The following is a 23,171-nucleotide window of genomic DNA, read 5'->3' as shown; positions in this document are numbered from 1 at the left end:
TTCAACCCCTTGTTAGTGGAGGATGAGGCAATAAGTAAGAGTGTAAAGGCAACTGGTCTGTCCTTCCAGTGAAGACTAGCCTTCTTAGGTTTCATTGTTTATATTTTTCTCAAATTTCAATGAAACTAACTCTTAAAGGCATATACACCTGGGAAAGATGGAAAGTTCAGAGGCAGATGGCCATCTCGCCTTGAGTAAGACATATGTGTTCATGGTGATGGGGATGGGCAATATTTGTGAGCAGAGTAAGACACTTCCTAGTTCTCAGGGTCTCCCTTGACTCTTCTGACAGAGGATCCCATCAGGATGTCAACGAGGGAGTGAAGACCACGGAAACTTGAGTTCAGGAACTTCTGCCCTGCGTCCTACTCTCTGACTCCGAGCTCAGGAGCAGTGATAATTTTAACAGCTGCCCCATAGCATTTGTCTTGTGATGTCCTCTGCAGTCCTTCCTGCTCTCAGAGATACTCAACTGAAGAATGGAGTTTCCTGCTTCCAGAAGCAGGTGCCCGAGACCTGTCTGGTCTTGCTTCAAACGCTGTGCTTTCTCTGATGCACCAGCCTACCTGACCAGATTCCTTTGGGAAAACCATACTCTTATTGAATCCCACAAATCTGGGTAGATTTTAGCTGACACACTTTTACAGGTTAGAAATGGAGGTTGATCATGTGTCTTCTCATGTAAGAGAATGGACTGTGTGTTGGGAGTGGTGCATTGTGTGTGTGGCTGAGAGCTAACACATCATTCTGATGTGTTAAATGCTTAAATCATTCTTCCTTGACCTGATAATCTCTCAAAAGTTAAGGTTGTATAGATTCTTTTGAATGTCTTAGGCTTAGAGCCATGGTTTTTCTTATGATGAAAAATGTTCAATGTGGAAAGCCTCTACCAAATTCTTTACCTTGATAGTTTTCCAAATACCTGACAGGTGACCCCTGGCTAAATCAGCTGTCCACTGGACACAGGTGGAGAGATCACATCAGATAGCATGCCAAGATACACTTTAGTGTGTCCTCTAATATATGTAGCAAATATGATTCTTCTTTATTAATAGTTTGTACTTTGGCAGTTTCTATTTAATGGAAGCTTTATTTTAATTCCTTTCTGGATGCACATGCATTGATGGTAGTTAAGAAAAGAAAGAAGGGAGGGAGGGAAGAAGGGAAGATAGAAGGGAAGAAATCTAGCATTTCTAGATTTAGAAGGTTCTTAGGGATCAGAATTCCTAAGGAGAGGAGCCTGGTAGGAGGTCGTCTGTGGGGTCTCACAGAGTTGGACACGACTGAAGTGACTTAGCAGTAGCAGCAGTAGGAAAATAAAACAAACCTCCATGACAATATCCTGCCTTTGACACCAGGGCTGACTTTAAAACAACCAAAGATTTTTTGATAGTGTGAAATACATTTCCACCCGATATGCTTACCAGGGTTGTGAAAAAGTAATGATAGTATTCAGTCATCATGCCCATGAACAGGATCTGCCAAAGAGAAATAAGGGAAAAGAATCAGAAACAGAATTATAAGAAGAAATAGATGATTAGTAGGCTGACTGCAGTAGCCTGGAGACGTAGACTAGGAAGGAGCTTTGGAAATTCAGAGACTCAATAGATAGAAACAAATGATTAATGTGGAGACAAACCAATGATTAATGTGGAGCTAGGACCCAGGCCACTGACCTCCATCCTGCGTGCTTTCGTCACATGATGCTTGACCTTCATGGGAGAAATTGGTCGGCTGATCAAATTTAAAAACAGTTCATGCTTCACATATTTTATATCTGGAGTCGTCCATAATGGCACAGAGTCTTGCCTTTTCTACTGCTTGGGTTTCTGAGTAATTGCATGCTGAGATATATATTTTATTGATCTCCTTAGCTTTAGTACTTATCATAATGCCTCAGAGTAAAACTCATTAAATGTTGAATTGGCGATACTGATATGTAGATATATTTAAATGAAGATCTATACATATGCATGTCTCTGAAACCCTCCTCTCTACTCTTTCCCATCTTATCCCACAGAACGAGTAGGGGAAAATAGAGTTGTTTATAAACAGAAAGATGGGACTATTTTTGTACTTCTTTTCACTGCCTCTTAAGTCTGATTCTGTTACCTAACTGGGATCCTGGCAGTTCCAACATTCTGTGTGTATGGTTTTTATTTGGTGGGGAGGAGCAAAAAAGAGGTAAACAGAAAGAACCAAGGTTCTAAATAGAGGTAATTTCTTAGACTGTGGTCTTTCGCTTGGATTCCTGGAAATGGTGTCCATTGAGAAGAAACAATTCCACGTGCTTTGGAGGTAAGATTGTCATTAATCTTTTAAATCAAGAGGATCACTTTCTTAGGTTTCCCTGGTGGCTCAGTGGTAGAGAATCTGCCTGCCAACCCAGGAGATGAAGGTTTGATCCCTGAGTTGGGAAGATTCCCTGGAGACAGAAATGGCAACCCACTTCAGTATTCTCGCCTGGGAAATCCTATGGACAGAGGAGCCCGGCAGGCTACCATCCATGGGATCACAAAAGAGCCCAATAGGACTTAGTGACTAAATGACAATAGCATCATCTCCCGGGGGCTGGTCACTGCAGGACTGGGTGCTGTCTTTTTGGTATCTGCGTAGAAATGAATGGAGAAGACTCAGAAATCAAACTTTCAAGACAGTTATCCCCATAACTCAAATGCTGGATTTAAATGAGAATCCCCTCCGGAAGTTTTAAAATCAGATATTCTTAGACTCCATCCTGAAGACCTCTTGAATTAGAATTTCTGAGAGTGGAGTTTCTGTATTTCACAGCAATGGTTGGGAATCACTGCTCGGTGGAAAACTTGTCCATTTGCATTATGGAACAATGGCTTTCATAACCTCAGTTTATGAAGAGGTGGATTGAAAAGGTCTTCAGCAATACAAGTTATCAGAGGTTTTGGAAGGTGTCTAACATATGCAGCCTAGAATGATTTTACACCAAAGGGGAGGGAGCGTTTGGAGACAGAGCATACATAACATACAGGAGCGCAGATCTGACATTTCCTGTGCTTTCACTGCTAACACAGAAACAAGAGGAATATTTAGTGAAATCGTAATGTCATGAAGGTAAGACAAATGACAGGAAACTCTCCCTATGAATCATAAGCCCACAGTATGCAAGTCACGTCTATGGTGATAACAAGACCAGGTGCACAAAAGGATTTTTAAAAAGGTAGAATTGCTTTAGGGCCATCAATAACATTTAAAAGCGTGCATGGAGAGGTCTTGTTAGCTGACCTCTTATATCATTGAAGAATAAAGAGCTAACCTGCTGGGGTCACTCAGAATTCAATTTTTCATTTTGGTTGTTAGTGTAATTGCAGCTGAGATTATCTCTTGAAAGGGAACTGGCAAGTTTTCTGTCAAGATACAGACCTGGACACTGAGGTTTAAAATATTATTTCTGGAACTGAAAAAAACACCAAGGTACCTGAATTTTCAGTCTTTTATATGGGTGGATTTTTCTTTTTAAACTTTATTATGGAGGCATTTGATCACCAGTTGAGAGTGCAGATTTTTTTTCTTAAAGCAAATATAATTCCTGGAGGCAAATACTCATCTAAAATGTCTCTTATTTAATGTTAGAAAAGAGTTATGCAGATGCAGTGAATAAACAGCTAATGAACCTGCTTTTGTTGGTCCTGACCTTGGGGCTTCCACATACACTTTTTATCTGATATTCCACAAAAATCCCCATTCTTGACCTTCCTACCTAGAACCTAGGTCAGTGCTTCTTAGAATGACAATTAAGAAGCAAGTATAGTTAGTCATGGATCACTGAGCTGTCATCTTCGTGGACTCTCCAAGACACGGGTGAATGAGAAACTTTTAGATTGAAATAAAACTAATATCAACTCATTGGAAAAGACCCTGATGCTGGGAACGATTGAAAGCAAAAGTAGAAGAGGGTGGCAGAGGATTAGATGGTTATATAGCATCACTGACTCAGTAGATACAAATTTAAGTAAACTCCAGGAGATAGAGAAGGATAGGGAAACCTGGTGTGCTGTAGTCCATGAGGCTGCAGAGTTAGACATGACTTAGTGACTTAACAACAACAACAAAAAGTCAGTTTCACCAAAGGTGATGTTTTTTAAACAATTGTGCTTATAATGATTTGTAGCCTGATGAGGACTGGCTGGTGTGTTGTCTAATAGTTGTGTACATTGCATTTTATAGCATTCATATAACGATTTTCTTTCTGTGTCAACATTGGTATTTCAACTAAAAGTCATTAAGGGATTATGAAAATGTCACATCAAGATAAATGTCAGTTTTTTAAATAAAGAGTGTAATCACGATATGGCAATTTTTAAATGGCTCTTTGCAAAACTGACTTTTTCCTAACAAACAATACTTTAAATTTTGTTACTGTGCTTTGCTGAATCGACCAGGAGGTGCTGACCTAGGCAGTGTATACTTTATCAAGACAGTATTGCCAGGGACTGTTTTTGGCTCTACTGAAATTATTTTTAATGGTGCAAAGCACATCGTATCACACACACTAAGTGATAAACATGGCTGTCAATACTATTTATACTGATGCCACATTCCCCTTAATTACTTCCACCAATATTTTAATAATGGTTGTTTCCTAATAGAATTATTTTTATTAAATAACTCCTTGAGATCATATTATTGATGTGGATTTATAGATGGTAAGAATCTAGCTCTTTCAATACCATTGTATATCTATAGCAGGGATTTATCGAGTACCTATTAGTTCTTCTCGATTTTGCAAGACCCATAGTGTAGACTTCATTAGAGCCACTGCCAATTTTCCAAATTGAAAGGCACATGATAGGATTATATTTGGGGGGTCCTTGAGCTTGGGTGTGGTCATGTGCTGGGTTTGGTCAAGGAAGAGAGAAAGCAACTGATATATGTCACCCTCCTCATCGACAGAGATTTCACTCACCCTGACTAACATGTTAGCTGACTAACATGGTTATCAGTGCCAGGCAAACTAAGGTTTTATTTTTTTTTTCCTGAATAAATACAATTTTCTGTTTCATGAATACTGCAGAATATGTCATGAGTGTGTTTTGATTATTAGGGACTTCAGGGTCAAAATTGTGGGTCCTCCATTAGCAACTCATCAGGAAAATGGATATATATTCTATGTGCTAATGTCATTCAGATTTATGGTTTTCTTATCTAATTTTCCCCTTGATGCCAACTCCTCTCCTTTCTTAAAAAATATTTATGACTTTGTTTCAAATTATTTTTCTAGGCTTGCTTTGATTCTTTGTATAATAAAGATATAACATAAATAATAATGGTTGAGAGAAGGTTAATAATTTTCTTTTTCCATAAAGAAAGATGAACTATTTCGATCTGATGTAACTGGGCTGAATAACAAAAAAGGCCTCCAACAAAATACATCATTAATCATACTCTATGTCCATACAGAATCAGTTATAAGAACTCAAAGGTTTTCGTAGATGGTGACAGTTCATGTTATGTGTCAACTTGATTGGGCCAAGGGATGCCCAGATTAAACATTATTTCTGGATGTATCTTTGAGGGTGTTTCCAGATAAATAAGCTTTTGAGAAAGCAGATGATCCTCCCCAGTATGGTAGGCATCATCGAATCCCCTGAGAGCTTGATTAGACCAAAAAGGCAGAGGAAGAAGGAATTTACCTCTTTTCCTTCCTGCCTGACTGCTTGAGCTGGGACACTGGCTTTCTCCAGGCCTAGGGCTGAGATTTTCACCACTGAACTCTTCTGGTTTTCAGGTCTACAGTTTCAGACTGTAATTACCCTACAGCTTTCCTGGGTCTCTAGCTTGTAGACGGTAGATTCTGAGCCTTCTCTGTCTCTATGGCTCAACTGGTAAAGAATCCACCTGCAATGCAGGAGACCTAGGCCCAATCAAGGAGACCTAGGTTCGATCCCTGGGTTGGGAAGATCCCCCAGAGAAAGGGAAGGCTACCCACTGCAGTATCCTGGCCTGGACTCTACAGTCTGCGGGGTTGTTTAGGGGAGGCACACTGACTGAAACCGCCCACCCTGGCCAGACACCACAGTGGCCATTTCATGAGTTGTTTTACAACAGGAGGTCCCTGTAAGGAACACAGAACTAATAAGCCACCACCAACCAGAAGAGTTCAGGAAAGGTCAAAAGGAGACAGCACATGTCCGACCACCTCCCAGAATCCTCTCTGGCATCCATCTTGGCTGAGCAAGGCTGCACCACCAGGAAGGGCTCTGAGTCAGAATAATTGACTAAAGACGACCTGAAAACTAGTTCCATCACCATAAAACCAGAGACTGTGAGCCATGTGGCAGAGCTGTTCTCCTGGGCTCCCTTACCCTACTGCTCTCCACCAGGGTGCCCTCTCCCAATAAAATCTCTTGCTTTGTCAGCACGTGTCTCCTCAGACAATTCATTTCTGAGTGTTAGACAAGAGCCCAGTTTTGGGTTCCGGAATGGGTCCCCTTTCCTGCAACAGGGTCACAAGAGTCAGACAGGACTGAGTGACTTTCACTTCATTTCACTTCCGTCTCCATAGTTACATGAACCAATTCCTCATAATTAATCTCTTCACGTACATTTCCTATTGGTTCTGTTTCCCTGGAGAACCCTGGCTAATACAGAGAACAATAGAAAAATACTAAAAATCCTACCTAGTCTGCATACTTATGACGTTCCATTCTATCTAGATAGTGGTCCATATACCAGTGAGGCGAAGGCTGACTGACACCTAAATGAAGGCTTTCTCTCTATCAGGCTACTATAGATATGCCACAAGACTATTCTATTGCTTCAGTGGTTAGAAAATAATTATAGTTTCCTCTTTTTTTTTGTAGTTAAAATGAATTATTAAGAGGCAGAACAAAACTCATTGCCAGTTGACTCTTGAAAGAACAGTCTAATGACTCCTCTGTTATTAAGATACTTTGAAATATCAGTTCAGTTGCTCACTCGTGTCTAACTCTTTGCAACCCCATGGACTGCAACACACCAGGCCTCTCTGTCCATCACCGACTCCCGGAGTCCACCCAAACTCATGTCCATTGAGTCGGTGATGCCATCCAACCATCTCATCCTCTGTCATCCCCTTCTCCTCCTGCCTTCAATCTTTCCCAGCATCAGGGTCTTTTCCAATGAGTCAGTTCTTTGCATCAGGTGGCCAAAGGATTGAAACCAAAGGAGTTTCAGCTTCAACATCAGTCCTTCCAATGAATATTCAGGACTGATCTCCTTTAGGCTGGACTGGTTGGATCTCCTTGCAGTCCAAGGGATTCTCAAGAGTCTTCTCCAACACCACAGTTCAAAAGCATCAATTCTTTGGCACTCAGCTTGCTTTATAGTCCAACTCTCACATCCATGCATGACTACTGGAAAAACCATAGCTTTGACTAGATGGGCCTTTATTGGCAAAGTAATGTCTCTGCTTTTGAATATGCTATCTAGGTTGGTCATAACTTTTCTTAATAGTTCTTGTCCAATAACTGTGATGGCACCACCTTGGCCCAGCTGCTCTCTAGAGTTTTTACAATAGAACCTCATGGTTTTGTTCACAATAACACTGACTCTTCTTGATCTAGCTCTCTCGTTCTTGGAAAAGACTACCTCTTGGATTTAGGTCAGTAAATGTTATCACATGCAGCCTGAGCATCACAAAGGCCATATTTTAGTTTATCTTGACAGCCTCATTCAAGTCTAGGTGAAGATAGTTTGGGGGTCTAATTCCTGTGATTGGTGAGAGAGTTGGTCTATAAGGACACTTAGAAAGTCTCTGGGTAAAAGTCTTTCCATAATGTGTTCTGTTATCTTAAGATGCCTATGTTACATTTCAATTGAATTATTTTCCAGGAGGCAATGCAGAGATATGAAGACAGAAACTCACAAACTCTCAGCATCCATTGCTAAAAGCAATTCGTATGTCACAAATAATTGGCATAATGCTGCTACCATAGTAGCAGAACCTTAAAATGGAACCTGAAGTATTCCTAAGCAATTTTGAGGGATTCTTGTAATATTTATAAGGATTTTTATTACTGTACCTTTTCATTGAAAAAATAGATGTCTTTGAAGTTTATATTGACTAATCTGAACTGTATTGCTCCTTTTATAACCTTCTCAATATCAGAATAAATTCTAAACCATCGGACACAGTTTCTAGTCAATAATTTCAAATGAACAGCTTCCAAATGTGTGATATGTGATATGGCTATAATAATTGTCTTATCAAGATAGAAATAAGTTATTTGAGCATAGGAATAATCTTCAGGAAACAGTTGAATAATATCAAGCCTCAGAGAAGCAATTTTGAGAAGACTTGATCTCTAGGGTGTAACTCTTTCTCACCTGCCAACTGTAGTACTTCTGGCTGCAATTATACTATCCTCTGAGCAGAATGCATCTTGGACAACACAATTTTTAACACTGGTCATCAGTAGAACAAGCTAGGTATAAGTAGGGCCTTATATCAGTTTTTATTGATACAAAAAGGAAAAGACACTCATATTAATGCTTCCCTGGTGGCTCAGATGGTAAAGAATCTGCCTGAAGTGCAAGAGGCCCAAGTTTGATCCCTGAATTGGGAATATTGCCTGGATAAGGAAATGGCAACCCACTCTAGTATTCTTGCCTGGTAAATCCCATGGACTAAAGGAACCTGGTGGTCCATGGGGTTGCAAAGAGTCAGACACGACTGAGAGACTAACATTCATACAACACTAACTGACTATGGCACGTCCACAAAGGGAACAGCGGAATGTAAGAAAAATAGCACTGGATCCCTGAAAACCCTGATACACAGAAAACCACCCATCTCCTTAAAGAGTAGGCTGGATAATGGCCCTTTAAACATGACCACAGCCTAATTTCCAGAATCGGTCAATATGTTACTTTATGTGTAAAGGAACTTTGAGGATGTGATTAAAGATCTTAATTTATGGCAGATACTCTGGGTTAGGGCTTCCCTTGTGGCTCTGATGGTAAAGAATCCGCCTGAAATGTGGGAGATCAGGGTTCAATCCCATCATCTGAAGCTCCAATACTTTGGCCACTTGATGCGAAGAGCTAACTCATTGGAAAAGACCCTGAAAAAGATTGAAGGCAGGAGGAGAAGGGGATGAGAGAGGATAAAATGGCTGGATGGAATCACTGACTGGACATGAGTTTGAGCAAACACTGGGAGATAGAGAAGGACAGGAAAGCCTGGCACTTTGCAGTCCATGGGGTTGCAAAGAAAAGGACAGGACTTAGCAACTAAACAACAGTGACAACTCTGGTTTATTCAGATGGGCCCAGGGTAGTCACAGGGGTTCTTATAAGATGGACGCTGATGTTCAGAAGGCAGAGAAGTGACGGGAAGATGGAAACAGAGGGAATACAAGACAATGTGATGTGGGACCACAAGCCAAGGAATGAAGACAACGTCTACTGGGGTCATACAGAGTCGGACGCAACTGAAGTGACTTAGCAGCAGCAGCAGCAGCAGAACTGGAAAAAGCAAGGAATGATTTTTCCCAAATCCTTCAGAAGGGATATAGCCCTGTCAACACCTAGATTTTAGACTTCTGACATCCCGAACTGTCGGAGAATAAATTTGCATTGTTTTAAGCCACTCCATTTGTGATCATTGGTTGTTAGCACAGCAACAGGAAGCCAACACACCTCTTTTGTTCATCTTTATGGCCTATGAGATTGCACAGTTTTGGTGTATTGATATCAAGAGCATGTATTAAAAGGAAAAATGACTTGTTTGAAGTTGAAAACATTCTAAATTTCTCTGTGCGTCTCTGCTCACATTCATATACTAACCACACACATGTACACAGATACAAGGTACCCACAGAGAGACTCTAGGGTTCCCTTCCATTGGGAGATCATGCCATGCAATCTATAAATCCAGGCCACTTTCCTCCTGCCTCCAAGTGAAAACCAAAAAAGTCAAAGATGTTCCACCAAGTGTTGGTGAATGGAATACCTGTACTATTTGGGAGTGCCTTTCAGTCTTAAGTACTATATAAGCTTCTCTTTCCACAGGTATGGTCAGAAGAAGAAAGGAAGCTGATACTAATAGCTATTAACAAGTGAATTGGAGACCATGCGGTTTAGTTTAGCTTCGGAAGGCAATCCTACTAGAAGAGCCACATGGCATCATCCATGTGCAGAAAGAAAAGATTATGCAATTTAAGGGGTACATGCTGCTGAAAACAGGAGCAGGGAAGAAAAAAAAGATTCCCCTTGCCAAAATGAAACAGGCAACCTGGCAAATAGGAGAGAGTAAAGCTTTTAGAGGATTACATGAACGCAAAGGATAAACTCTCTGCAACATTCAGGGGAAGTTGGTGGAAATCTGATGTGTAAGAGGACCAGAGTGGAAGAAAAGTTTTACTAGCAAAGAACATGTAGCTGATTCACTTCATTGTGTAGCAGAAATTAACAACACTGTAAAGCAATTATATTCCATTTTTTAAAAAAAAGAGCTGAATGAATCTAGAAGCTGGAAAGTTAACAGAAAATATGCTGCATACACTGCAATCTTTTCACAATAAGTTTTTTTCTTACTGGTGGTAATAAAAATTATACCTCAAATTTGCCTGAGGGTCACATTTTGAGGGAGAAATAGTCATGAAATCATTAAATGATGATCTTCCTGGTCTTGTAATATCTTTGTAGCATACAAAAGTTACGATCTGGGTCCTGTTTCTCTGCCTTTTTGGATGACTTTATTTTGTAAATTTATCGAGTAGCTATCAGACTTAGAAAATAATTATTTATATCAGTGTTTTTCAGTGCACTAGACTCTCCAAAGAACTTTGTAGAAAACACCAATGCCTGTACCCCATCACTAAATATTCTGATTTATTTGGTCTAAGGTATGTTCTAGGCATTGATATCTGTGATATTGGTACTCTCCAGGTGATGCTTACATATAGCCAGAGCTGAGAATCACTCATTTATATCAACCAAGCATATTTTAAAGCTGTAACAATAATGATTTGATAGGGCTTCCCTGGTGATTCAGATGGTAAAAAATCTGCCTGCAGTGCAGGAGACCCAGGTTTGATCCCTGGATCAGGAAGATTTCCTGGAGATGGGAATGGCTTACCCACTTCAGTATTCTTGCCTGGAGGATTCCACAGATAGAGGAGCCTGGAGGGCTACAGTCCAAGGGGTTGCAAAGAGTCAGACATGACTGAACAACCAATACTTTCACACTATTTCACTTCACAACATGTCCACTGCCATAACACATTCTTTATCTGCTACTGGGAAGGAAGTGTTATCATCAGTTTACAGATTTGAAGGATAGAGCATGGTTATAGTATTTGAACCCAAGTGTGATTTCAATCCTGAACTCTTTATGCTTTATTTATAATAGGAGGTCAACGTGGGAAGAAACTCAGTGATTTGTACAAAGTTTTTCTGGACTTCTAGAACCCAAATAAAAGCATATGGTCCTTGGTGAGAGCAAAGGTAGAAGGACAGGATAGGATCTTTATCTTAAGGAATGAATCCATCAAGCCAAGGAAGCTTGATAAGCTGCCCACTGATCTTTGTTCAAAGAGCTGCACTCCACTCTAAAAGGTAGTACTCTAGGTGATGTTGCAGATACTATGAGGAGTCTTACTAACTTTTCCTCCTACTGTCAGGAATTCAGACCTACATGGCTCTTCTACTACAACATCTCTTTACATATTAGAATTAATTTGATCCTAATTTAAAATCCCTTTAGTGATCTTTCAGGATAATCTCTTTAATGTAATCAGCCTTCATCAAGAAAGGGGAATTTGTAAAAAGAATAGTGGTGAAATTGTTAAAATCGTGTAATACATACAATAATAGTTCTTTTGGTGGTGGTGGTGTTGTTCGGTTGCTAAGTCATGTCTGACTCTTTGTGACCCATGAACCACAGCACACCAGCCTCCCCTATCCTTCACCATCTCCAGGAGTTTGCTCAAACTCATGTCCATGGAGTCAGTGATGCCATCCAAACACCTCATCCTCTGTCACCCCCTTCTCCTCCTGCCTTCAATCTTTCCCAGCATCAGGGTCTTTTCCAAAGAGTCAGCTCCTCTCAGCAGGTGGCCAAAGTATAGGAGCTTCAGCTTCAGCATCAGTCCTTCCAATGGATAATCAGGGTTGATCTCCTTTAGTACTGACTGGTTTGATCTTTTGTGTACTTGTTATAATGGTAACGTACACAAGGTGTGGGGAACTTGCATGACACTCTAACCAATGTGGCCTTTATGCTTAAGTCAATAAGGGGGTGGGAGATAGTACTCTGGAATTTCAAACATGAGAGGGATAAGATCAGATATTTTATCTAAAATGAATATTTTCTGAGGCTACAAGGAGGCTGGATGGAGTAAAAGAGAGGGAGGGGACTCGTGACCAAGGGATCAATTGTTCTAGAACAGGAGGAAGATGATGAAAGTGACCGAGAGAAGGAGGTAGAATATGGAACATATTTAGAAGGCAGAATCTTCAGCATTCAGTAACTAATAAATTGGAAAGGTGAGGGAGAGTCAAGGAGATTCCTAGGTTTCTGGCTTGAGTAATTGAATGGTATTTCTAATTACCAAGACAGGGACCAGAGGAGAAACAGGTTGGTTGGAGGAAGGGTGAGGAGGAAGATGTAGTGTGTTAAGTTTGGCATGGAGATTGAATGACATCAGATGGGCTCTTCATGAGATCACGAAACAGTCATTCAGGCTGAAGGGAGGTTTGGGAACCACCACTGTGATGTGGTGGGGGAGGTGACAGGGCTAGAATTAGGATTGGGAAGCACTGTATACTCTAGTAGTTTTGTCTAGATACCCTACCTCTAATAATACTGATGACGATTATCTGTAACATGTGGAATATTTCATGTGTCAGTGGTGAGCTGCTTAATGCCTTTAAGGCATTGTTGCATTTATCTATTCTCAAAACAACGTGAGTTATGTGCTGTGACATTCCCATTTTACAGATACAGCAAATAGCAAGTTACTAAGTCCTCCACTAAACAACCTCATCCAGTACACTGGAATTTTCCATAGTTTTTTTTTTTTTTATAATTCATTTTTTTTAATTAAAATTTTTTTTTAACTTTACAATACTGTATTTGTTTTGCCATACATCAACATGAATCCGTCACAGGTGTACATAAGTTCTCACTCCTGAACCCCCCTCCCACCTCCCTTCCCATATTAAGTGAAGTATAGTTGATTCACAAAGTTGTGTTGATTTCAGGTGTACACCTGATATATATATATACATAATATGCAATATATAATATATATTATTTTTCAGAGATATAATCCTCTCCTTTTTAAAATTAATTTTTATTGGAGTATAGTCACTTTACAATGCTGTATTAGTTTCTGTTGTTCAGTCACTAAGTCGTGTCTGACTCTTTGAGACCCCATGGGCTGCAGCAAGCCAGGCTTCCCACTGTCCATCCCCCAGAGTTTGCTCAGGTTCATGTCCATTGAGTCAGAGATGCTATCCAACCATCTCATCCTCTGCCACCCTCTTCTCCTTTTGCCTGTGAGTCTGTATTATACAGAAAAGTGAATCAGCCATACGTATACATGCATCCCCTCTTTTTTGGATTTCTTTTGCATTCAAGTCACTGCAGAGTGAGCTATACAGTATGTTCTCATTAGTTATCTATTTTATACATAGTATCAGTAGTGTATATATGTCAGTCTCAAGTATTTTATTCTCCCCCTTTACCTCAGCACAGTCTTTAGCACATTGAAAACATCCAATATGTGTTAGCTGAATAAATAGTGACATTTACATGTTACAGGATCACTCTTAAGACAAAAAAACGTGACTAACAGTCATGGGGAAAGTAGGGTGAAGCGATCTTTTTGGTGGAATCTTGCATTTATGATTTTGCATCTTGCATTTATGATTCTTGCAGCTTCCTTGGTGGCTCAGACGGTAAACTGTCTACCTGCCACATGGGAGACCTGGGTTTGATCCCTGGGTCAGGAAGATCCTCTGGAGAAGGAAATGGCAACCCACTCCAGTACTCTTGCTTGGAAAATTCCTTGGATGGAGGAGCCTGGTAGGCTACAGTCCATGGGGTTGCAATTTCACTTTGCATTTATGAACGGTTGAAGAAACAGATATAATTAACATAACAAATTGATTTCTAACCTACTTCAGTCTTCTTCAGGCCTCTTTATGGAATCTGATAGAAGCTATGGATCCTTTCCCCTGAGAAAGGCATGCTGAGGGACACAGACCTCCTTAAAATTTTAAATAGAGCTGAGGTTCATTGATTCTACTTGGGCTTAAGACATGCTTTGATACAGTCTTCAAACTCTTTATATGATTCCTTTTAAATTGCCTCCAATTCCATCGCAAAGATAATTTCTCTTATTGCCTATTACAGCCAAATTTTGATGTAGCTGGAATTAAGCATTAGAGCACTTTCTGAGGCATATATATGATTTTTATTACCTCTCAATTCAGATTGAAACAAATCTAAGTCCTTTTCCAAATCTACTCATTGAAGATTTTAGAGAATTCTCAAAAGGGCATCTTGTACACTAAGAATATAAACAAATTGCAAACCCCTTCAGGAAATCATTGATTATTCATAAAGCTCAATTAATTCTTGTGTATATTTAATAACACACTCATATCTATGACTATTCCTTACAACCCAAACTAACTATGTGCTCAGGAATTGTAAATAGATTTTAATATCAGCCCGAGAGAAACATAATTAGGATAGGAATGTGCTGCCAAATAATTATATAACATACTACAAATTATCATCCAGTTAGTATAAATTGAGATTCATCACTATTACATTGTCAGAATTTATCCAAGTAATGAACTTATCATCAATTAAGTGTCTCAAAGACTACTAAAGGACTCTCAAAAGCCTTAAAAAAGAATGAACTGCTTAATTATTTCCCCATTTCTTTGAAAGTCAACTAAGTACAAGGCCATGTGCAAATTCTTTATGTCTAGACACTAGTAAGAGGATTCTTGCTCACTTATATGCATGGAAGCTCAGAGCTAAAGGGAAGATTAGCAACAATTAGAATAGAATCCAACAATCCTTTTTTTACAGATGAGCTGACTGGGTTGACAGGCATAAACAGACTTGTTCAAAGTAGAACATTATGAGAGTCTAAGAAATTCAGATCAATGGCACTTTAGACCCTGGTTTGAAATTCTAGCCCTCGCCCTGTAACCTCATTTTTCTCATCTGTCACATGGGATATTTTGAGACAGTAAAAAGATGTCATTTTAGTCAATACATAGCCTATTCTGACACACACATTTATATACCCAATAAGTGGTGTTTATTTTCTCCTATTAGGAGAAGACAAGAATTTGCAACTCACGACTTTCAGTCCAAGACTCTAGTCACAGTCCCTTACCACATTAGAAATTAGCTTCATGATCTCCAACCAGTATATTGGCATTGGATAGCTAAACTCCTGTGACATTCAGTTTCAAGTTCTCTTATTGCCTTAAAGTGGCAAACATTTGGGGTTTTGTTATTGTCTTTGCTGTTGTGTCTTTATCACCTTCAATCCGTGCTCGACAAATAGGTGTTGGATGAAAGAATAAATTGCTCTACCGAGTCCCTACAATGTTCACTACTGGGCTTCAGTAGAAACAGCATTTCTTGAGGACTTGTGTAAACTAGAAATGATTGGATATCAGAGAATCAAGGGAAATAACTGCATTCAAGAAGTAGAAAGCTTAATTAAGTGTGTTCCAGGTGGCATTACTTGAAGAATCATTTGACATCTTGCTGTACACAATAGCAGTAGAATAAGATACTTTCTTTTCCTTTTAAATCCTGAGACAAGTATCAAATCACAGCCTAGCCACTAGCTAGTTCTGTGACTTTGGATAAGCTATGAAACCTCTCTGAGCTCTGTCAGTTTCTTGTATGCAGAATTTTCTCATACAAATTAAATGAATGATTCATTTAACCTGCTTTGCACAGTACCTGGCACATGATAAGTGTTGAGTAAAAGGTAGCTTCTATGATCTTTGACTTATTCTATGCATTCTATGACTAGAAATAATGGACTTGGGGATGACTTAGTGATGTAAGTTCCAAACACAGGTGTGCAACCTCTTATCATGTCAGTGTGTACTGCTTAATTTGATGTCTTCTGTCCTAAGACATGAAGACTGATGGTGTTTCTGTCCTGTGAAAACGTGAAATGAAACCCATCTAAAACGTGAAATTATACCCATCGAACTACTTCTTCTTGCCTTAGTCACAGCTGTTAGGCATAGCTTATATGAGGGAAAAAAAATCAATGCACAAAATTATTTGATTAATCAGCATTGCCACTGCACTTCCTAGCAGAGGGAAGCTGGGCATTAAAAAAAAAAATGCATTTTCTGTCTGGCCTCATTTTTATGTTAATTGAAACAAAAGGAAAGGAAAAAAAAGCAACAAAAGCACACAAATGTTGATGGGAGAAAATGCAATATAATTCCACAAAATATTTTGGTACTAAAATGTTTTATGGAGACTAATGGTTCAATTATAGCTTAATGCTTATTGCCACGAGTGTTGTAAGGGAGGAAAACATCTCCCCTCTGATGTACTTGCTCATGTAAACAAGAGAGCAGGTTTCCTGAGTCAGAAACAGTATGTTCTCACTCACCCAGTGGCCACTCTCTGGCTCAGAAAATCGGTCCAGCCCTAGAGCAGTATCCCAGCTGGATGGAGCACCATTGCGTCCCCTCCCTCCCCATCAGAGGACCATTAAGTTTACGCTACTTATGCTTGAAATATGGACTTGCTTTCTCAATCCTATTACAGGGTTTGAAAACAACTCTGCTCTTCTCCAAAGAAGCACGTTTATTTTCAGGTCGTGAAATGCATTTTATTAGCTCAAACGTATCACAGTTAATAATACAGGACTTTGGGGTTGAAGGACAGAGGACTTGTCCACTGTGCCTGATAGAGCTGAGAGTTCAGCATACTGAGTGGGGTAGAAGAGAGATTATTTATGAAGAGCCTCAAGCACAGTTCTTGGAACATGTGTTTTATTTATTCATTCAGTAGAAATGTATTGAGCTCTTGTGTATTAACGTAATTGATATTGGGGATTTGGGAGAATGAGACAAAGAAGGCGTATATCCTCTTTTATAGAAGAGTATAGGAGGGGATACGGATAACAAATGGATCAATGTCTTTCATTAATTATAAATTTTTAATAGTGTTACAAAGCAACTAAGTAGAGTGCAAGGTCACAAGGGACGAGAAACGACTTCCTTTTTTGGGACTTCCCTGGGATCTGCCTTGCAAGGCAGGGAATGTGAGTTCGATCACTGGTGTGGAGTTGTTTCAGTCGTGTCCGAGTCTTTGAGACCCCATGGATTGTAGCCCAACAGGTTCCTTTGTTCATCAGATTCTCCAGACAAGAAAACTGGACTGGGTTGCCATTTCTTCCTCCAGGAGATCTTCCCAACCCAGGGATGAAACCCATGTCTTCCATGTCTCCTGCATTGCAGGCAGATCCTTTACCCACTGAGCCACCTGGAAAGCCCCTCGATCACTGGTGGGGGAACTAAAATCCCATAAGCTGTGTAGCAACTCAGCCTGCACATTGCAACTACTGAGCCCACATACTGCAACTAGAGAATCCACGCACTGCAACAAAAGATCCTGACTGTCACAATTAAGACCTGTTGCAGCCAAATAAATGAATATTTTTTAAAAAATGAGTTCTTTCTTCTTTATCTTCCAGTGATTAATCACAATGGGTTAGGTGAGGCTGACTTTGGAAAAAGGTATTGGCAATTGCAAGTGCAAAAGTCATACCGAAGGGAAAGAGGCCATCTTACATATCCAGGCAGAGTGTCCCTGAAATAGGGTATTGGAGACAAAGAGGCTAGAGAGGGAAGGGTGGGTTATATTACATAGGTCACAGGAGTTTGCATTAAGAGCATGTTTGGTTGATAAAATTAATACTGTCCCTGAGCTTCAATTTTCATTTGCAAAAAAAAAAAAAAGATAGTACCAATTTTATCAAAGGCTCTAATGTTTATGAAAGGAGAATGTTGCTTATCACCCAGCATGGCACTAGACATATGTTTGGAATTCCCTGCCCAGAGTCCTCCTACCCTCTGCCTCATCTTTAAATTCATCTGCCATCAGCTACTCTCTTGGTAGAATCACACTCCATGGGAATGAGTGGAGGTGAAAATATGGCGGACAGTGAGGAGTCATGGGGAGGAGAAAGAGACCTGGGGGAGGTAGAAGTCAGGAGGAGCTGGTGACCTGGGATTGTGACATTAACGGTGGACTAAGTGGTGCGCAGCATCCTCTGAATGCAGCAGGATGCCTGCTGGGAGGTGGTGGGGGGACAGGGGGTGAAGAAGACCCCTAGTGACCTGATGGTCCCATGTGTATGTTGACGCTTGTTGGGGCCTCTCTCAGACTGCAGAAATTCACAAAGACAGTTTGTTCACACGAGAGCTCTGCTCCTCCGTAGCCTAATCAAGTCTTGACATTTGAATTTCTAACAAATTTTTGGGAAATAAGTTTTCAGATTCTCATCATATAGTACTTGTTCAATATGAATAGAAATAACTACTTTGCTGAAGTGATTAGCATGCCCAAGAATGACTATAGACTTTCTCCCAGTTTTTACTTTTAGATAAATGTCAAATATCTTCCTTAAAGTGCATTGGATTTCTCTTTTCTAAAGAATCATTAAAAAGTGGTAAAATATGATGAAGGTGTAGGGAAGTATAGAAAAATAATGAGAAATGTGCATGAGAAGAAAGCCAAGTTGACCTGGCAGAGAAAATTTTCTCAGCAGTAATTGTAGTCACCAAAGAAGTAAAAGCTAATAATACTAATTTCATCTAAAGGAGAAGAGCAGTAAGTGGTTGTATTTTCCCCAGACATTGCTGGAAGCCTAGTTCAGAATGGAAGGCTTCTCCATTCTGAAATGCAGGCCCTTTATGGTAAAGTAGACTCACAGTTTCTGAGATCAGGTGGTCTGCAGACCCAGTCCGGCAGTTCAGAGAGTGACCTTGTATGAAGCACTTAACCCATCTGAGCTTCAGTGTTGTCAACTCTGAAGTGAGAATGCCAAATTTACCTCAGGATAGACTGTGATAAACCAGGAAAAAGCAGTCAATCCTAAAGGAAATCAACCCTGAATATTCACTGCAAGGACTGATGCTGAAGCTGAATCTCCAGTACTCTGACCAACTGATGCAGTGAGCCTACTCATTGGAAAAGGCCCTGATGTTGGGAAAGATTGAAGGCAGGAAGAGAAGGGTGCGGCAGAGGATGAGATGGTTGGACGGCATCACTGACTCAATGGACATGAAATTGAGCAAACTTTGGGAGCAAACTTTGGGAGATAGTGAAGGACAGGGAAAACTTTGGGAGATAGTGAAGGACAGGGGAAACCTAGCGTGTTGCAGTCCACGGAGTCTCAAAGAGTTGGATGTTAAACAACAATAACAACCTGAGATGACATGAGATGACATACAGGGTGTCAGATACCATCTTTGGCGTCTCTGTGAAAGAGATGAGTCTCTTTCCTTCCTTTCTTTCCCTCAGGAGAAAGAGATAGGTTAAGTGGTGGCTGGAATAGGACCCTAGACTCCTGAATCCTCAAACTCCCTAGAGATACACCACAGACATGCAGGAAAGGTCTCAGAAAAAGCTTCTGTATGTAGTTGCCCAGGGATAATGGAGCAAGTTCAACTGAATCACATAGAGTATCCATTCACACAGGGTGCCCCACTTTGCCCAGAATAGAAAGTCCTAAGGCCTTTTTTATAACTTTTCAAACCATAACAGATTCTTGGAGGTCCAAATGAAGCCCATCCGACCAACCTGGGTCCTTTGCTTTGATTTCAAAAATGGGTAACACTTCTACCCCATGCAGTAAGATAAGGGTTTCATGCTGGAACCTTTTAAAAATGTTCCCCTCCCCTCCCAAGTTTTTCAGATCTTTGGTCTAGAACAAAGAGGGGATGAACAGTCTCTTCAATTGCTTTCCCTCAGCTCCATAGCCAGTTGTACCATTCAGATGAGTAGGGAAAGCAAATGCAAGATAAAACATGATAAGACAGGATGGAGAAAGACGTGTTCGGGTCAATGGCTTGGGCAAAACTGAACGGATCCTATTTTCCTTTGCCCCTATCAGACAATCCTTGAGAGGGCTTATCTTGGATGATTTTCTGTTTTTATTTTCATTTAAAAATTTTCCTTTGAATGATGTAATCTCTATTCTACAAGGAAAGAATCACTTGTAATCAGAGGAACTGTATATCCACATTTAGCAAAACAGAGAAGAAGCTAGCAGCCCCTTGCATGACCACCAGGCATTTCTCTTGCCTGTTCCAAGCCTGCCCTTTGGGAGAGATATGACCAGTTATGTGAGCCAAATAGATTTCTAACCAAGAGAAGCCTCATCAGCAAATCATCCCCTTAAATGTAACAGAAGTCCCTGTCTTCACTTATAAAAGACTCTTGGGATAGGATGCTTCTTTGCATTTTGAGGGCTCCGCATAAAATCTGGGTGTTTTTCTCAGTTCTGGTCCACACTCCATTACACACTTTAATGACTGCATTAAAATTCTCCAATGAAGCTTTGGGATAAAGGGCAGCTGATTATATTTATTCACCTTTCAGTGCTGACATCACTGCAATATGCTTGCTTTCTTTACTGAAAGGTACTTATAATATCCAAAGACATGTTAATGGAACTATAGTTTAGAAGTAAGTAATGGCTAGTCTGCCTAACTGGAGAAGAAGCGTGATACAGTGGAAAAACCACCAGGTGGGATAAAGGAGGCTGAGTTCCAGTTCTTGGCTGGGTCACTATGGAAAGTCATGTTACCTCCTATAAAGTGAGAGGATTCGCTTTGATGATGTCTATGATTGTTTTCAGTGGCAATTTTAAATGCATCCTGTGACTCAATGGCTTCCAAGAAATGCCCTTCAGGTATTAGATATAAGACTGGAGAGTCAAGCAGGACGACTGTGCCAAGAGATCTCTTCCAAGTTACTCAGAAATCCACAGCTCTGCACCTGCACGGAGGGGTTGGTCTACTTGTGAAATTAGTGTGCATTACCAGTCAACCACACAGCTCACCCAACCAATATCTTTTAAACTAGTAAGTAAGTAAATATGTGTTAGTTACTCAGTCGTGTCTGATTCTCTGTGACTCCATGGATTCATCTGTCTATGGGATTCTCCAGGCAAGAATCTAGAGTGGGTAGCTATTTCCTTCTTCAGGGGATCTTCCCTACCCAGGGATGGAAACTGAGTCTCCTGAACTGCAGGCAGATTCTTTACCCTCTGAGCCACCTGGGAAGCCTGCAGAGTGCAATAACACCTTGTGCCATTTTAGATAAAAACATTGCCTTAGGCGACAGTGACCACTTGAAAATCAGAAAGTCACCAGTCTGGTCATGTAAATATAACCTGGTTACTTTTGCCTACTTTCCTTCAATTCAATTCCCTGACTCTTATTAATGCTTCTATTTTATTGTTATTATTTTATTAGCATTTGCTGAGGTAGAGTTGCTTTACAATGCGGTGTTAGTTTCCGCTGTACAACATGACTCAGCTACATGTATATATATATATATATCCCCTCCCTCATGCACCCCAATGTTTACTGTAGCACTATTTACAATAGCCAGAGCTATATTCACTCTTGAATTGAATGGATAAAGATGTGGTACATATATTCAATGGACTATTACTCAGCCATAAAAAGGAACAAAGTCGGGTCATCTGTAAACCTAGAGACTGTCTTACAGAGTGTAGTAAGTCAGAAAGAGAAAAGCAAATATCTATATTAACAATGTATGTGGAATGCTTCTATTTTAAACCCCCAGCTTGCTTTTCCCATTGTCTTTGTCTATGCTAGACAAGGCATTTCTCAAGGCATTGTAGGCTAAATAGGCCTCTGTTGCAGATGGGGGAGGGGTGTGGACTTTGTGCCTTATGGGATGTTTAGCAGCATCCTTGGCGTCTAATTACTAGCTGTCGGTGGAGTGCCACTGTCCCCTGTACGACGACCAGAAATGTCTCCAGACATCTAGAAGTCCCTGAGGGGTGAAATCACTCTGATTTGAGAGCCACAACTTCACTTTCACTTTTCACTTTCATGCATTGGAGAAGGAAATGGCAACCCACTCCAGTGTTCTTGCCTGGAGAATCCCAGGGACGGGGGAGCCTGGTGGACTGCTGTCTATAGGGTCGCACAGAGTCGGACGTGACTGAAGCGACTTAGCAGCAGCAGCAGCAGTCTAGGTTTCAGAGAAGACAATAGCAACCCACTCCATTACTCTTGCCTGAAAAGTCCCATGGGCAGAGGAGCCTGGTAGGCTGTAGTCCATGGGGTTGCGAAGAGTCAGACATGACTGAGCAACTTCACTTTCACTTTTCACTTTCACGCATTGGAGAAGGAAATGGCAACCCACTCCAGTGTTCTTGCCTGGAGAATCCCAGGGATGGGGGAGCCTGGTGGGCTGCCGTCTATGGGGTCGCACAGAGTCGGACACGACTGAAGCGACTTAGCAGTACTAGCAGCAGCAGTCTAGGTTTAATCTTTTTTTTTTTTTTTCTTTTAATTCTGAACTTTCTTGGGCAATGCTATACATCCCGGAATGTCCAGAAAGTACTACTCTGTTGTTATCACTCTTAACATTACATTCATCTTCCATTTATATAAAGTTTCACAATTTATCAAGTGTTTTACCCACATTATCCATGGAGATCAAGGCATGGCAGCTCCTGGTATGGAAAAAATAAGGAGAGAGAAGCATCTTTTCTGTGACTTGTCCCTGTTTCCCTTTTTTACCACACTTGAAATCTTGCATGTTTCACAGAAGAGGACTTGCCATGAGGAAGACGTATTTAGGACAAGTCAGGCACTATATAAATAAAATCTGGTGGATTTCTGAGACATAAAATAAAAGAGATGCTTTATCACCTTGAAATGATACTCATCTCAATGTCTGCTGGCAAGATCTACTAATCTCTCAAGAAGGACACAGGACCATACCAACAGCTGGTTTCAAAGAAACCTGAGCCCAGTGGCTCTTTAAAAGGGTTCTGAAAACTGCAATCTTCAGCCTAAATGAACTGCTGGAGTTTTACCATGCCGCACTCAGTGATACCGGATGGCATTTTTGAGAAAGAGAAATGAACACA

General features: G+C 40.5%; 1 protein-coding gene across 9 annotated transcripts in view; it reads right to left on the bottom strand.

Annotated features, from left to right (window-relative positions):
- Positions 1–23,171, bottom strand: part of GRIK1 (glutamate ionotropic receptor kainate type subunit 1) — a 466,511-nt gene that overhangs the window by 132,158 nt on the left and 311,182 nt on the right. For all 9 annotated transcript variants that reach the window (XM_068967473.1, XM_068967638.1, XM_068967554.1 and 6 more), the window contains one exon: positions 1,425–1,478. In XM_068967473.1, coding sequence (XP_068823574.1) covers positions 1,425–1,478 — 54 coding nt within the window. The remainder of the gene's footprint in view (positions 1–1,424; positions 1,479–23,171) is intronic.

Source organism: Capricornis sumatraensis, chromosome 1 (assembly GCF_032405125.1).
Source record: "Capricornis sumatraensis isolate serow.1 chromosome 1, serow.2, whole genome shotgun sequence".
NCBI classification, from domain to species: Eukaryota; Metazoa; Chordata; class Mammalia; order Artiodactyla; family Bovidae; genus Capricornis; species Capricornis sumatraensis.
This window is presented reverse-complemented; position numbering and strand designations above follow the sequence as displayed.